This window comes from Colletotrichum paranaense (genome assembly GCF_030867605.1).
Source record: "Colletotrichum paranaense strain IMI 384185 chromosome Unknown Scaffold_6.1, whole genome shotgun sequence".
Classification (NCBI taxonomy): domain Eukaryota; kingdom Fungi; phylum Ascomycota; class Sordariomycetes; order Glomerellales; family Glomerellaceae; genus Colletotrichum; species Colletotrichum paranaense.
The window spans coordinates 1,219,441-1,235,654 of record NW_026848964.1 but is presented as its reverse complement, the minus strand read 5'-3'; the positions used below and the strand labels follow the sequence as shown (position 1 = coordinate 1,235,654).

Below are 16,214 nucleotides of genomic sequence, written 5' to 3'. Positions count from 1 at the left end.
CCGCCAAGCCGCGATCAGCATTCTGTGACGGATGTTGCACGGATACATGTCCTCCCGCAGTGCCTCCCCAATGTCGTCGAATCAGCATCACGACCAAAATGGGATCACTGAGACGCCTCTCTCAAAGCTTAGATGGCTTGGCGAAGGGCTCCAATTCTACATTCAAGACGGTTGTGAGGCGTGAAAAGGTGTAGTAGAAACCCTGACTGCGTTAGCACTCAGACTTAGGGACTTCTACAGGGAAACTGACCTGCAGAGTAATCATTTCCACGACTTCTCGGTCAGAAAACTCAGTCTTGGCTTTCGTCCATAGCTCATCCGCAACCTCTGGCCCGTCAATAACGGCCTCGATAAACAATAGGAGGGCTTTTTCCTTTGACGTGAACAATTCTGCAAGAGCTTCTAGTTTCCCTTGAGAAGAGAAGTATCCCTTCTGTCTTCCAGCCTGAGCAATCACTTCGCGCTGGGCGTCAGTGACACCCTCCTTGGCGGAGACTGTGCTGTGATGCGTCCACTCGTAGGTGGACCGGAACTTTGCTGTACTGAGAAGAATGACTAACTCCCGGTTCTTGGAGGATAACTCAAGATCTTTGAAGTGAGCGCCTGCGATTTTTGACCAATGGTTGACAGTGGCTGGGCTATGTGCGAGAAGCTTGGAGATGTTGAGGGGAGTTCCGTTGACATCGGGGTACGGAAGGCGTGCCATGTTCACGGTAAAGTTTTGCAATTGGAATAATGCCAGCGTAGAAATGTAAAACCAGTCAATTACAGCCCTCTCATGAACTTGAGTTGAACTGTTCTTGTAGTCTTGGGCTTGGGATAAGATGCGGGGTGCCTCGGCTGCCCCTATTAACGGTTAGTCATCCCCGGCCGTGAGTTTGTACCTCGGCTCCGTGTGGGGCCGACGGAGGCAGCACCGCAGCGGACTTGGAACGGACCATCGGGTATATTAGCTGCCCGTACACTCTTCCAGTCATTATGAGAGCATCTGAGTAGTTTCTGAGTATCTTTATTCTTTCCGTAAACCGGATCATACATCTTCCGCTTGCTTAGCTGTCCATCGTGCTTTCAAAACCTGTACAGACCCCTTTGGCTTTCTGTCCCGTGTGAAAACGCCCTTCTTGTTTCCATCCACCCGAGTGATACTCGATGTCGTCTGGAAATCCGCAAAGTTCCAAACGTGCTCTCCAACAACGGTCTCAACACGATCAAATACTCGGTGGAACATTTCGAGAAACTTGCCTTGGTACTCCTCGCTCCAGGGGACGTCACATACGGCGTGTAGCCCCGCCACAGCTTCGGCGCCGTACTCTGTCATGATCATGGGCTTACCATACTTGGCCTGCCATCCAAGCAGGTCCTTCTCCAATACCTGCTCCGCCTCTTCTAGATCGCCTGTCTGAGAGTACCATCCGTAGTAGCGGTTCAGGCAGATGACGTCGAACAAGTCTGTCACGAGGTCCTTCTCGAACGTAGCGAACCCCATGTTCGCGAAGCAGACCGGTCTCGTCGGGTCCAGCTCGCGCGTCAATGAGACTAGCGGCTCGAGATACTCCCTTGCACCGGGCTCCGCCGACGCAGGCTCGTTGGTAACTGTCCACATCACCACCGACGGATGGTTCTTGTCTCGCGCCACAAGCTCTCTGATAGCCTGGTCATGCGCCGCCTGCGTCTTCTCGTTGCACGCATCGGGGGCAAAAGTGGGAGGCGCCTTGAGTCCAAAGACGCCAGCAATGATGCCGAGGTTGATACCCACCGCCGGAGTCTCGTTGATGACGACGATTCCGTGTCGGTCGGCGTAGTCGAGGACCTCTTCGGCGTAGGGGTAGTGAGCTGTCCGGAACGAGTTGGCTCCCATCCAGCGCATGAGATGGAAATCGTGAATCATGTAGGCCGGATCGAAGCCCTTGCCGCGGATTGGCGAGTCTTCATGCTTGCCGAAGCCGGTGAAGTAAAAGGGCTTGCCGTTGATGAGGAACTGATTTCCCTTGACCGAGATTGTGCGGATGCCGAAGGGAAGTTCGTAGGTATCGAGAACCTCATCTTTGTCGGAGTCTGATAGTATCTCCACACGGAGTTGGTACAGATACGCCGCGCCGGGTTGCCACAGATGCGCCGAGTTGATCGTCAGCTCATCTTTTGTCCCATTTGCCTGAGCCACGGTCAACCCCTCCTCGTCAAGAACAGAGATCTTGACTTTGTCATCCTCCACCGGATGCGAAGTCTCAACCTTGTATTGAACTTTGCCTGCTCTCGACTCAAAGATGTCCGTTACGACGGTGATGTCGATGATGGATACCGCCGGCTTCGAACACAAATACACCGACCGTGCTAGCCCGGAATAGTTGAAGAAATCATGCTGATAGTTCTGCTTCCGCTTGCCGTTGGCAAGGGTCTGGATTTTGCCGGGAGGAATCGTCTCCCAGCTCAGCTCGTTACTCACGGCCACAGTCAAGCGGAATCTCTCACCGGGTTTGATGATGCTAGTGATGTCTGCTTCGAAAGGGGTGTATCCGCCAACATGGTCGGCGACTAGCTTGTCATTTACGTAGACACGGCCGCGATGGGTTGCTGCGTCAAATCGCAAGAAATATCTCTGATTCTCAGGCGACCAGCCGCGAGGTACTGTGACTTGACGCTGATAGTACACCCATCCAACGTGACTGCGAATCTTTTCATCTGCAAAGATGTCGTTGTAGCTGGCGGGTACGGGCACTTGAAGCTTTGGCGAGATGAGCTTAGACCATGGTGCGTCTGCTTCAATGTCGGGTGATGATGCAATTGCAAAGTTCCAGATGCCGTCCAAAGAAACGACATCTCTGGTTGAATTGGCCTGTGGTTTGAGCATCTTTCTTATTGATGATGTTACTTGGCTTTTTGGGTCATGAATAGAATGTTGGGTGAATGCTATCATAAGTAAGCCGAGAGCCAGGCGTAATGCGGCGTCGTCTTTCGGCTTTTCCGAAGTGTCGGCGGTTGAGATTGCCGGAAGCCGACCGATGCCTCCAACAACCACTTATGCGCACGTTCGATACTCCGCAGATTCCGTAAAATGCGTAAGTTGCTCTGGGGATCAAGCTCTCATGGAAGAGGATTTATGCCAGCCATCTTCGTGTTGCAGTTCGCCAATTCAAGGTTGTGTACTATTTCACTCCGTTCGGTAGTAGCCTTCAGTAACCGACCGTTTCCCCTCAATGTTGTATCATTCGGCAAGCCACACGTCAGCTCAAGGGTGAGTTCGGACATACACACCCAAGTTGCTACCACAAGAACTAGCAAGGTCCTGTCCAGGCATTGTTGATGGGCATTGTTGGAATGCCATCGTCTTGACTTGCGGGGTCCCCGGGAGTGTGGGGGACAGGCCTTGGCGGCCTAAAGCTACCAGGGGACATGCGGGGACCATTTAGGGCACTGAGATGCAGTCGGGGATTCCGTGTTCCTTGAGTAGACTGTCGTAGCTTCTACATAGAACCACCTTGATTGAGACTTGTTCAATCCATATATAACCGCAAGGACGTTAGGCTCTGATTTTCGCAGTTCTGTAAAGCCGATTGAGCTGAGAAAGCAGTATATGTACATTTAGTTTCGGCGCGGAATTGAGGGTGTTGGTCTTGCTGGGAGTCTCCGACATGGTGTCCAAACACACCTCAATATGTTGAGAAACCGACTTTGACATTCAACTCAAACTTCAGGAACTCGTGTCAGATGTTTCCTTATACCCCACCCTGAACGCACAAGTAAGGTAGAGAAGAAGGGTCCTATGAGAGTCAACAGTGAGAGCTCTTGAGCTGTTCAAGTTTGCGGCGTAAACTGCTTGGCTCGTGCCGGACTGTTGAAGTAGCAGTCTCTCTCATCGGCTCTCCACAACACAGAACAGTGACCCCGGAGCTAGGTAGCGACAGGGAATCTGTCGCGCTTTGATTGTCCTTCTGTATATGGTCAAAAGGTTATCAAAATTTTGCAAAGTTACCGCCAAAAAGAAGACCATACTCTCTAGAAGAAGAGCAAACATGACAACTGACATAGTATCTGATATCTTATCGTCCGAACCAACTCCGCATGACCAACAACTTGCCATCCCCGTCCATCCCAGACGTCAAGTGTTACTGCTCTTTAAGCATGCTGAAATGAACTCAAGTTTCGAGACCATCAACTACTCCAATTCCCATCCAATTCCCAACCATCGAATGGTTCCCTACTCTACTTTTCATGAAACGCCAATGCTCGTAGCCCTCGTGCCCTAGTCGCCAGACACGAAACTGGCCCACTTCAACGGTCCAAACCCACCAAACACCTACCAAAATAGCAAGTGACTTTGATAGTGCTGCTCTTTCGCAGCTGACGTCAACAAGATCCTTTCAGCTCATTTCGAGCTTATCCCCGATGGCACAATTGGCTAGCGCGTCAGACTGTTAATCTGGAGGTTGGTGGTTCGAGCCCACCTCGGGGAGTTGCAGTGGTTAAAATCCACCAAGGACTTCGCTTTTATATTTTTTTGGTTGTGGCTGATGACATTTCTGTGTTTTCTCGACTCTTTTGTCTCTCGCAAGCAGCTGTGCCGCATCTCGAGCATCTGTGCAGATTAAAGTTGAAAACTTGAGACAACTCCTGGAATCCCAGTCGTACTTAATCATCGATCATATCTCACCTGGTTTTTGATTGACCGCTACTTTGCTTTTTCTTGTTCGTCAATTCATTGATACGTAGTACACAGACGATCTAAGACATCCATCTAGTGGAGCAGCTGGCATCGCTAAAGCTTTCGACTCGATGAGTCGACATGGGGCCGCAAATGTCTCTCGCTTCACAGCCCCCAGGAGGTAGAAATTTCAATGTGAATCGCTTGGGTTTACTCAAGCATCCATGCCAGGCCATCACCCACTTTGGTCCAACTAAACAATGCCAAAGAATGCTGCGAGCTGCTTTCTTCCCAGCATTTCAGCCTCATGTCTGTAAGTAGCCATAGGCACGACGCCTCTCGAACGATCTGTGTTCAGACAAAGACTTGTCACTTGCTGCTAGCCCTGACAACCCGAATTGTAAAAGGAACGTGGGCACGCCACAGCACGCTAAGACCACGCCTAAGATCCCGAGGCAGAGGCTCACGCTCAGCATGCTTTCTAGCCCTGAGCCCCGTCAACTGGAGAAGAGAAGAGCTTGTGTCAGACTATCAGTGGAAGCCCTACAGGGGACCGCGATGATTCGTTCGGGGATCATCCTTACCTGGCATAGAATCCCCTCGACCCGTCGCCCAACCCGCCCGCGAGTCGATTGCCGTGTCGGGAAAGACGCTCGCCAGGGGCCCAACCTGATGACACTTTAATTATTTGCCCTTCTGCCATGGTGGAGTAAGCTGCCGCAATCGGTGATCCGTGGGCTATCTACGGCGGTCCAGGCACCTGGAGTTCATCGTGGAGGGGGCTTCAGAACGCACTTTGCAGTTCGGAGAACACCCACACTCCCACCAGATAACGGCCAAAATTCCATCCCGAACCCGCTATTGCTATCTTCCTTGCACGGAAGCTTTGATTCTATAAAGGTTGTCACGCCGGCTGAACCATTCAAGCTTATCCGGATGTCAAGACGGAGGGCCTACGTCATTACACCTGTTTCGCTGGGCCAGCGTTACTACAACCGTCCACCCCCATCACGATGTTAGACACCGCGCTTCCGGAGCGCACATTGGGCGACCAACGTGCTACTGTAATAGGATTATCCTTATCCACATCGAATTTTGCCATCTTTGCCGTAGCAGGTCTTGTATTGTATGTCTTATACAACTGGGCTCTACCCAAGCCGATCGCCGGAATCCCCTACAATGTCGAAGCGACGAAGCGCTTGTTGGGAGACATCCCGTCCGTCCTCGAAGGAATCAAACGCACTGGCGAGTTCAACGCTTGGGTCAACGAGCAGGCGGAGAAATTCAAATCGCCACTCTTTCAAGTCTTCGTCCGTCCCCTCGGCAAGCCGTTGTTGATCCTCTCCGACTTCCGTGAAGCCCAAGACATATTGATGCGACGAAAGGACTTTGATCGGTCGTCCCTCGATGCCGACCTCTTGGAGGGCGCGGGACGCAACCACCACATCCACCTCAAGACCGGCGACGAGTGGAAGAGGCACCGCAGGCTCCTCCAGGACCTCATGTCGCCGCAGTTCCTCAACGAAGTCGCAGCGCCGACGGTTTATGCCGGGGTCTCGAGATTGATCCAGTTGTGGAATGATAAGGCGCGCATTGCAGAGGGACGCCCGTTCTCTGCGGAGCTGGATATCTACTACGGTTCTCTGGACGCCGTCATGACGTTTACATTTGGCGGTAGCTTCCCCAGCAGCGCGTTGCGCCCGACAGCGGACCTCGTCAAGGGGCTTGGTGCGGAGGATATCAGGCGTTTACGGGGTTCAGGTCTCAGCAGCGACGAGGCGTTGGAATTTCCAACGGAAGAGTGTGACGAGAAGATTCAAGCGACGCTCGGTGTAGCGAACTCGATTGAGTACCTCCAAGGCTCACCGATCCCGAGACTCAAGTGGTGGTTCGTCGAGAGACTTCCCTCATTACGTCGCATCTTCCACGTCAAGAGAACGTATGTGCGAGAAGAGATCTATAAGGCTCTGAAGAGGCTGCAGGAGGTCGGCGATGAAGAGTCTAAGGTTCTGTCCGCTGTTGAGCTGGTAGTGCTCCGGGAAAAGAAGCTGGCAGAGAGTGAGGGAAGAGCTCCGGACTTTTTTTCCGAGATCATGGTTGATGAAGTAAGTGCCAGACGTTTCACCGGAAAACTACAGCTCGAAATTGTGCTAACATCTATGCCAGATCTTTGGCGTAGTTGTCGCAGGACACGATACAACCAGCACCACCATGTGTTGGGGTATCAAACTCCTCGCAGACAACCCTCAGAAGCAGACCGACTTGCGCGAAGCGCTCCGAGGCACCTTCCCCGATGCCGTCGCCGAGCAACGCAGTCCGACCGTCAAGGAACTCGCAGGAAACACTACGAAAGTCCCGTATCTTGATGCCGCCGTGGAAGAGATCCTCCGATGCGGCGGGGCTACCCCGCTCGTCGACCGCGAAGCAACCTGCGACACCGAGCTGCTGGGACACCACATCCCCAAGGGCACAGTAGTAATGTGTCTGAACAAGGGCCACAGCATGATGAGACCGGCATTCAACGTCGAAGAGTCAAATCGCAGCCAGAGCAGCCGGAGTGCCAAAGCCCGGGCTTGGGATGACGACGATATCGGGCAGTTCAAGCCAGAGCGTTGGCTCGTCGAGTCATCCAGTGTCCCCGGCGGGCTCGAATTTGATCAGCAGGCAGGACCCCAGCTCGCCTTTGGTCTGGGTACTCGCGGCTGCTTTGGAAGGAGGCTGGCGTACTTGGAATTGAGGATCATTTTGGCGCAGATTGTGTGGAACTTCCAGCTTCTTCCGTGCCCAAGAGAATTGTCTGGCTATGGTGCCAGGGAGGGCCTGACATACAAGCCAAAGGACTGTTACGTGCGTCTACTAGCACCTGGAAACAAATAGAAGGAGGACTCTTTATCAAAGTGATTGAAATCTTCAAGACATTTTTTTTTCTTTGCAGGCGCCTTATCAAGGAAGACGAACGACCCCAAGCTATCAAGGGGCCCTTCTCAACTTCTTGTTGCTGGAACTTCTGGCTAGTGATGTCTAGAAGACATTGAGCAACAACTTGTTAGATGGCAGGAAGATAAATCTGCTCAAGTGCATCACTTGATAAGCATATTGCAGTAAAGTAAGTACTAGTATTGAGATTCTTCTGCGAACTAGTTGTATCAGATAGCCACCTTGCCTCTTCCCCTCCCTTCTGCCCTCTTTTCCTCTCAGATAAATACTTTTTTGAAGTGATGGAGACCCCCGCGGCCTTCACCCCCCTCCTCTCTCTAAACCATCTGGTACTCAGAGTAGCCGCTCCACCGAAGCCAATGCATCAATTACCTTACCAAGGGTCACAGTTTCGTGCTCTTACATACCCAGGGTCACACATCATGCTTGATTCCCCTTTGATGGAGTTGACCGGCCTCATCAGCCGCGCTTTCGAGTGATGGGAAAGCGGCGGGATGGCGATGATGGGGGCCTACTTTCGACGGCATGTTGCCTGGCGGAAGGAGGAGAAAGAGGAGAAGGTTTGTTGTAGTTACCCTGGTCTTCATCGACGTCATCTCCGAGATCTTTCAGGGCCCTCGTCGCCTTCTTCTTTTTCTTCCGTATGTACGTGCAGAAGTAAGCAGCCACCGTAAAGACCGTGAAAATGAGCCAGACGAGGACGAAAACCCAGAAATCCCTCGCGATGGCAATCTTGCGGGTCTTCTCGTTGAAGGAAAAGTAGTTGCTTCCGAATAATGACTGCAAGTGGAGGCATGTATGAGCATACTTAATCAACCCAACTGTACGTATGTTTTGGGCCACACTTACGCCGACGAAACTGCCCGGAAGATAGATGGCAGAAATGATGGTGATGATACGTACGATGGCACTGTCGTCCACCGTGTTCTCAGTCAGGTCCTTTAGCTTGAGCGTTACATCGCCCGTGTTCTTAATGTGTGTCTTCATCTCGCGGGTGAGGAGCTGCAGCTCTTGCTGATTATGCAGCGAGAGCGTATACGATGCCTAAATGAGTCAAGGAAGAGAACGTCAGGCACTTTCTAACTTGCAGTACGCTAGGTAATCTGACAGAGGAAGAGGATACTAACTAGCTCAACCGTGTTATCCACTCTTTGACGAAGCACAGCGGAGCTGTCGATGTATCCGCGTAGCATGGTCTCCATGGACCGGAATTCGGCGGCCAGGAACTTCCCGGTAGAGATGATGCAGCCTGTGACCTCAAGATTGCTCTGGCAGCAGGCGCTGGCGAAGAGGGCGAGATCATTGGTATTTCTCAGCTCACGTACGCTCTTGAAGGTCACCCAGACGTTGTGGTCCATCTTGGCATGAGGTACCATAGCTGTATTGAGCTTCACAGGTAGACAGGTTAGAAGTGTCAGTCTCATCAGGGAAACTACCGAAACTCTTCGCTCCACGTACCACTTTAGAGAATCTGTCACCTAGATGGCGGAGGTATGCCCGCCAGTTGTCGAGGTAGCAGGATAGGATATAATGGTGCAGCATCGCCGGCTGCGAGGAAAGGTCTCGCTTGAAGACGTTGACCGTCGGAGTGCTCTTGTCGTCGAGCTCCTCTGAGCACTCCGTCTCTTCCTCCTCCTCGACGAGATCCCGGAGCGTCTCCGCCAGCTCACTAGCGGGCTGACAGTGCAGTAGTATGAAGAGGTCGAAGCCGGGCGTGTGCTGGTGGTAGACACCAACATGCCGGAAGGACCACGCGTCGGGACCGGATCGGTCGTTCCGCTCCACGAAATTGAGCTTGTAGAGTAGCGTGTCTAAAGTTACCAGGAGTTCTCAGAATGAATTTCTCTCAAGAGACAGGAAGGGAAGTTATAAAGGGTGCGGGGAAAGCCTTACATGCGTCGTCGCCCTGAGGCACAAAGCTGCTGTTGGCGCTGCCGGCCTCGGACTGGTGAGGCTCGTCGCCAAAGGACAGGAGCACTCGTAGGAACTCAGCACGCACTTTATACCTATCGAATAGTTTGCCGGCTATTGACGAGGTGATCCGGAGCGGGTTGATGGTTCTGGCCGACGATATGGAGCTAGATCACCGACGAAGATTAGCCCGAAGCCCGATGAAAGCAATTCTGGTCCAGAGGTGACAAACATTATACGTATGCCCGCGGTGGGCGCAGTGTCGAGAACGTGACTGAGGCCATCTTCTTCCTTGACGATGCTTGCGTGGAATTTGTCTATACCCTTGCTGTCAACCAATGTTTATTCCACACATGCGTCGAGGAGGGGTGATAATGAAGCATACTGTCGTTGTTGTTGTCAATATCCAGTACATCAAAGAGCGTCTCCGAGTCTTTGGAGGCAAACGCCGTCACTGCCAGATCATCCAATTGGTTGCGGAGCCCAGCGAGATTGAAGCCACTCTGCTGATGCGCAAAGTATTGATCCCAGCCGCTCATCGTGCCCGTGAAGCTTTCAAGTTCTTGAAGCGAGATCAGTCAGTCCGTGGAGGGATCCAAGAGGACTCCAGACCGTCATATGGAAACCACTCGCGATGATGCGCATGAGGCATGGAGCAGAGCAGGGCAAGGCTGGTCGATAATTTGCCCTGTGGTATGCCCGCGGCTGTGGCAGAAGCGTTTGCGGCTCGGCCCGGTTCTCACAGCCTGATCTGCCTTTTCATGCCATGCAGCCGGCAAGCTAGACGGACCGGAGTTGGGGTGGGTTGATTATTGAAGTAGTTTGCGCGGAAGAAAAAGCAGATGCGAGCAGCTTCCATTCCCCAAAGTTCAAGTTCTGACAACTTTCACCGGGAAACATTAAAACGCAAATAGGAGGATTTCTCGGTGGGAAACGGACGGAACGAGACGGGAACAGGAGAGTAGAAAGCGACTGAACCTCTTGTGTGACGATATCAGCCTCCGAAGTGTGGTAACACAGAGAGTTACACAGAGAGATAACAAGCCCCCGTGTCCCCTTTATCCGAGGGAGGGAGGAAACATGCCTGACATGCATTTCACCGTCACCCGATTACCCTTGCCCACACCCTCTTTACTTCGCCTCCCAATTTAATTCGCTCACTTCATGAGGCTGCGGTGATGGGTGCCACATTGGATACACAACGCCCGACAAGCGCTTATCTTCGGCTGGAGGTGCCGCCTCCTTTCCGCCGCTCTCTCCGCCTCCGTTCTCTCCTTGCAGCCTCCCGAGCAGCATCGCGCCGGTCAGCAATCTGAGTGACGATCTCTCTGTTTGCAACTGTTAGTATCGGCTCGGTATCGGCATCTGCCGTTGCGGCGAGACATGCCTTAGCTCGTTCTGTCCAGAATCGACACACGTCAGCCAGCATACCAACGATAGGAAGGGGGAAGCCCAAGGTATTCCTCACCTCTTGAAGTTGCTCTGGGCAGTCAAAGTACCAGCGGTCGTTCTCGTGCTGTTCGAACAGTTGGATTACTGTTTTCTCCCTAGAAGAGGTGAGCAAGATGAGGAGGAGGAACACGGACTGCGATGCAAAAGTCAATATGGTCTCCATATCTCTCCTGGAGTAGGACCAGAAGCTCGGAGCCGAGAGTGACATATCGTGATAGTCTCTGAGGTAGGACGTTGCGCACTAGGTCCATGGTCGAGCGTGGCACGGATTCACTTCGCCGACTCTGTTGCCGTGATCCATGCGATGGGAGGTAGAAGAAGGATGCTGATGGGATGGGACGGAGCAGAGGATAAAGGAGGAGCCTCATCGTGCGTACCGTGCAATCACGAAGGAGAGGCTCACTTACAATATTGGCCTTTTGTAATGGTGGAGGGATGTTGTACGACATTTGAGAGGCTGGCCGAAGACTCGAGAGGTCAGTAGACACAAGAAACAGCGCCGCGAGTCAATGTCATTGCATGGTAGGTGGTGGACCAACGTGGAGGCCGGAAGGCTGGAAGCTGATGCGCTGTTCGATGCCTCCCTCCACTTCGCCCTAGGTTGCCTCGCAAAGAGAGGAGAGCTGAGGTGGCGAGTCGGTTCAGCCCAACAGACAGTCAGCAATGTGTAGAGGCGTTCCTAGTCCATAGTTGAGTGCTAGGGAGCCTCTATATCTCCTCTCAGAGTGTCTCCAACTCACGACCTGGTTCAGACAACGTTGCGTCTCGATAACCCAGGGAAAATGGAAAACAACACAGATGCCTTACAGAAAAGGGCGCGGAGGGAACGGCAGCTCCTCCGGATGTGCGACGGACTGCCTGCAATTCAGGTCCGTCCGAAGCCCGACCTAGACTCGCCCTTCCACCGCCCCTTTTTCCTCGCTTCCAGGGTTCGCAAGCTCTGGGAACACCAGGGTAACTTAGGAGATGTCCTGTTCAACCTTGAAACGCAACAGTTGAGTTCCATCTGGAAACATTCACTCTTGTTCGTCACCTTCCTGGCCTACATCGAGGTTCCGCCCTCGTTCTACGCGCACATCTCCAACCTACTCTTCAAAGATGGTGATGACACAACACCCCGGTACCGAGACACGGAGATGCCGTATAGTGAAGCAGATCTCGAAGCACTGGGTCTATCGCGAGGTAAAACAGCTAGGTGGGAAGAGCAATACCTATTTACTCCGGCGACGATCATCCTGAACCCGCAAGCGGCGCCGGCAATACAAGTCATTCCGAACTCGCTGACGCGGATTCCGTTCATGGAATGCGACCCAGGACAGGAGCATGGCGGATACGGCGATGTGAAAGTAAGCACCTTTATGACGGGCCTTGCCTGTTTTTCCATCGGATTTAATGCACGCTAACATGTCATTTCTTGCAAAGTTCTTCAAGCTAGCGCCTGAATACGTCGTAGATGAAGATCCTAGCCCTCGAAGCTGGGTGCCGGTATGTACTTTAACTACATCCAAACTTCTCCAACCTTGTGCTTCAAACGCTTCAGATTGTACTATGAACAATCTCCATCTATGCCACTATACGGGAATCAAGGTCATCAAAACATCGTCACGTTATCACTGACATCACGAACGTACAAGGAACATCAACGACAACCTCTCGTCGTCGCCGTAAAGTCTTTCCACAACCATGACGATGGCCTCGCCGAGGCGGATAACATGCGCCTCATCCGCCAGGGTAAGGCCGGAGACCATAGCATCTCACTCTGTAACGCTGTCGTCGAACATGGGAGCAGCGGGGGCTTCTCCTCCTCGAGGCTCTTGATCTTCTTCCCTCGTGCCGAGCTCGGTGACTTAGGTCAGTTTCTACACGGCGGGCAGCACGGCGATGGTGACGCAGTAAGGTCGTACGACTTCAAAGAGCGGTTCCCGCACGCCCACGCCCATGGCTGGGGCAACTCCGAGCTCGCCCGAGCACTACTACACCAGTGCGTCAAGCTCGCTGGCGCCCTACTGTTCCTTCACTCAGGCTTTCCCGCGTCTTCGGAGAGCGGCGAAATGTGGGTGCGGTGCGCACACATGGACCTCAAGCCCAACAACATCATCATATTCGGTGGTGACGGCGCCGTGGGCCGCTGGAAGCTGTGCGATTTTGGCATTTCCGTACTCAAGAACGAGGAAAGCCAGGGCCGCGCGGCGGATGACCATCATAATTCCTATTATAGCCAGGGGACCTTTAACACCAACGCGCGGCGTGGGCGAGGCCAGTACCAGGCTCCGGAGGTGCCCGAGTTCTGGGTCCCGTACCTTGCGGAAAGCGCCCGGAGCGGCGGTACAGACACGGGCACAGGCACGGCCGCATTTGTGGGGCGTGTCGGCCGGTCCGCCGATATCTGGTCGTTCGGCTGCATCTTCGCCGAAGTTCTGGCCTTTGCCCTTGGCGGGCCGCGAAACGTCGAGGGCTTCCTCGCGGCGCGGAGGCAAGTCTTCAACAACATCCGGGACGGCAATTTTCACTCGCCAAGCAACAGCAACAGCAACAGCACCAGCACCAGTACGTCGCTGTCGAGTCACACGGTACGGCCTCAGGTGCTGCAGTGGCTTGACGAACAATGTGCCACGGCTACGTCGCCCGTCTGGGCTAACTGCTGGGCCGGTCATGTCACGCGGATCTTGCGTGTTGACCCGCGAGAGAGGCCAGACGCGCAGGCACTAGAGCGTCAAGTACACCATGTCTGGGATGACGCGCTGAAGTGCCCAAGAGAGGCGACATCCAAGTGCCAGGCTTTTCGGTATGAACCTGAAGCGCAAAACGTGTCGGAAAGTCCGCTTGATAAAGAGCTGGCCGCAGTCCCCAAAGCCTCCTCCTTGCCTCCTCCCCTATCACTTACTTATCCTCCCGTTCCCGCTCCGGCAACAGAGACGGCGACCCCCTCCAACGTCTCTTTTGAGGTACCTGTCAGCTCTAACCCCCATTTCACCGGCCGTGAGAAGATCATAGCCGAGATGGAGAACTTCTTCTCTGAGGATGGCCACTACGCCACGCAACAGAAGCGCCTCGTGCTGACGGGCCTCGGGGGCGTAGGCAAGACCCAGATCGCCACGGCATTCGCTTACGATGCCTACAACGCCGGCCGCTACGCTACAGTCCTCTGGGTCTTTGCTGTAGACGAGCAGGAGGTCATCAAGTCGCTCACACAGCTGACCAAGACGCTGGGGCTCGTTCCCAAGATCACCACGTCTCACGAAGACCGCGGGCAGCAGGACATGCCACTCATGGCGCTCGCGCTTCTGCAGTGGCTTTCGCGCGAGGAAGAGCAGGAGTCGCGTCGGTGGCTCCTAGTCTTTGACAATGTCGACGATCTAGACAATCTTGACGTCTCGCGGTTTTTTCCCCGCGTGCCGTGGGGCCATATTCTCATCACGAGCCGCCGCAAGGAGGCCCGCCGACTAGGCCACCAGGTCGAGGTCGGCATGATGGAAGAGGAAGAGGCCGTAACCCTTCTCAAGAATTGCTCTGGCCGTCGCGGAGACGATGAAGAAGAAGCTGCGCGCCATGTCGCTCACAAGTTGGGATACCTCCCGCTGGCCCTCGATCAGGCCGGCGCCTACATCACGGGACAATCCATCGACTTTGCCGAGTACATGGATCTCTACCGCGTGAGCCACGACCAGCTACTTCGGCATAAGCCACCGCGCGCCGTCTGGTCGTACGAGCAGACCGTCTTCACCACTTGGGAGATCTCATTCCACGCAGTGGCCACCAGGAACCCCGTCGCCGCGCGCCTCCTCGACCTAGCGGCCTTCTTCTACTCGGACGGTGCCCCGTTCGCGCTCATGTGCGAACTCGCTCAGATCCGCGGGCCGGAGCTCCAACAACGGCTCCTCCTACGAGACTTTGTCGATTTCGTCCAGACGCCGGCCGACTACGATCGGCTTGTCGGCCAAGTGCCACCGGAACTTATGGTCCCACATCTGCAGGTAGTCGAGGCCATCGGCACTCTTGCGTCCTTCTCGCTCGTGGACCAGAAGACTATGTCAACTCATCCGCTCGTCCACTACTGGCTCAGGGAGCGGCAGTCGAGCGCGGACAGGATCAAGAGCGGCCGCGCAGCCATCTTTCTCGTCATACGTGCCATCGTCAACGCCTACGACGCGTCGCGCTTCGCTGAGGGTGAGGCATTATATCCCTATCTCTGTATCTGCCTCGAAAATCTCTATGATACGCCGGAGCTTCTCAGCGACACGGAGCTTAATAAGATCGGTGCCTGCATGATCGCCCTTGACGCCTGGGTTCCCGTCTCACTCGACCACGGCACGCTGTATCGCGCCGACCGCTTCTTCAACCTTGTCGCCGCCCACAGCGAGCACGCGGACTGGCGGATCCCCGACGGGTTGCTGGCGGTGCGCCGCGCCTTTCGGCTCATGAGCATGGGGCGGCGGAGGGAGTGCAGCGACCACTGCGCTCGCTATCTCGCCACATTTCACCAGCGCTCGCGGTTGGACAAGATGTACGCCTCGTCCCTGGCACAGACCTGTGCCCCCTGCTTTTTCCGCTTAGGAGACTACGACCGCGCCGAGCAAATATATAAGTACTTAGATGACTCACTCGACGACTCGGGCGCAATGCTGGCTCGTAAACAGTTGGTTCTCGGCGCCATCAAGATCGACCGGGGCTTGCCGGGCGAAGCCGCGGCCGTGCTCGAAGGATGCGCACGCGAGCTGCAGAGAGGCATCGGCCAAAATCACTTTTTGCTTCGCGTGTGGCACCAGCTCATGGCTAGATCTCGCCTGGCGCAGAGACGGCCGGCCGAAGCCGAAGCTCAGGTTATGAAGGGGCTGGCGGTACGGATGAACATGCTTGAAGGCGGCAAACTGGAGTTTACCTTTAGTGACTACGAGCTCGCAGAGGTATACTCTCAAGCTCTCCGGGCGCAACGGCGCTTCAAAGAAGCGAAGGCCTGGATGATCGCGCTGCTGGAAAAGACGGCGTCGGAGAAGCCGCGACCTGCCCGGAGCCTTGCGGAGCTGTCGCTGATCATCATCGAGATCGACGAAGCGACGGCCCTATTTGGGGGTGGCCAAGAGGAGAGACGAAGTATTCATGAATTGATGACTAGGGCAGAGCGCAAGTTTGTCGAGGCTGCGGCGGTCTACGAGCTGGAATGGAATAGAGGGATGTGGTCATTCAAGCACTTTCACCAGACACTGGCGGAGTTTAAAGAGAGGCTCGTGTGAGGGGGATCTTGATCTGGAGAAGTAAGCTTAATAGAAAAGGTGTT

The 16,214-nt window shown here is 54.2% G+C and overlaps 5 protein-coding genes across 5 annotated transcripts; 2 read left to right on the top strand and 3 right to left on the bottom strand.

Moving 5' to 3' along the window:
• Window positions 1–121: 121 nt before the first annotated feature.
• On the bottom strand, window positions 122–2,848 carry CPAR01_08050 (beta-glucuronidase; the record flags this gene model as incomplete). The annotated part of the gene is made up of 4 exons (XM_060492319.1): window positions 122–202; window positions 251–846; window positions 885–966; window positions 1,037–2,848. The coding sequence occupies 4 exons, from the start codon at window positions 2,846–2,848 to the stop codon at window positions 122–124; spliced, it is 2,571 nt and encodes an 856-aa protein (XP_060348689.1).
• A 2,804-nt stretch (window positions 2,849–5,652) lies between these two features.
• CPAR01_08049 (cytochrome P450) lies at window positions 5,653–7,516 on the top strand (the record flags this gene model as incomplete). The annotated part of the gene is made up of 2 exons (XM_060492318.1): window positions 5,653–6,744; window positions 6,806–7,516. 2 exons carry the CDS (start codon window positions 5,653–5,655, stop codon window positions 7,514–7,516), a joined length of 1,803 nt encoding a protein of 600 aa, XP_060348688.1.
• Window positions 7,517–8,035: 519 nt separating this feature from the next.
• Window positions 8,036–10,026, bottom strand: CPAR01_08048 (uncharacterized protein; the record flags this gene model as incomplete). The annotated part of the gene is made up of 7 exons (XM_060492317.1): window positions 8,036–8,356; window positions 8,426–8,620; window positions 8,704–8,964; window positions 9,035–9,387; window positions 9,470–9,654; window positions 9,720–9,804; window positions 9,873–10,026. 7 exons carry the CDS (start codon window positions 10,024–10,026, stop codon window positions 8,036–8,038), a joined length of 1,554 nt encoding a protein of 517 aa, XP_060348687.1.
• A 677-nt stretch (window positions 10,027–10,703) lies between these two features.
• On the bottom strand, window positions 10,704–11,147 carry CPAR01_08047 (uncharacterized protein; the record flags this gene model as incomplete). Its single annotated transcript, XM_060492316.1, has 1 exon — window positions 10,704–11,147. One exon carries the CDS (start codon window positions 11,145–11,147, stop codon window positions 10,704–10,706), a length of 444 nt encoding a protein of 147 aa, XP_060348686.1.
• A 574-nt stretch (window positions 11,148–11,721) lies between these two features.
• Window positions 11,722–16,170, top strand: CPAR01_08046 (uncharacterized protein; the record flags this gene model as incomplete). Its single annotated transcript, XM_060492315.1, has 3 exons — window positions 11,722–12,285; window positions 12,362–12,424; window positions 12,574–16,170. 3 exons carry the CDS (start codon window positions 11,722–11,724, stop codon window positions 16,168–16,170), a joined length of 4,224 nt encoding a protein of 1,407 aa, XP_060348685.1.
• Between the last annotated feature and the right edge of the window lie 44 nt (window positions 16,171–16,214).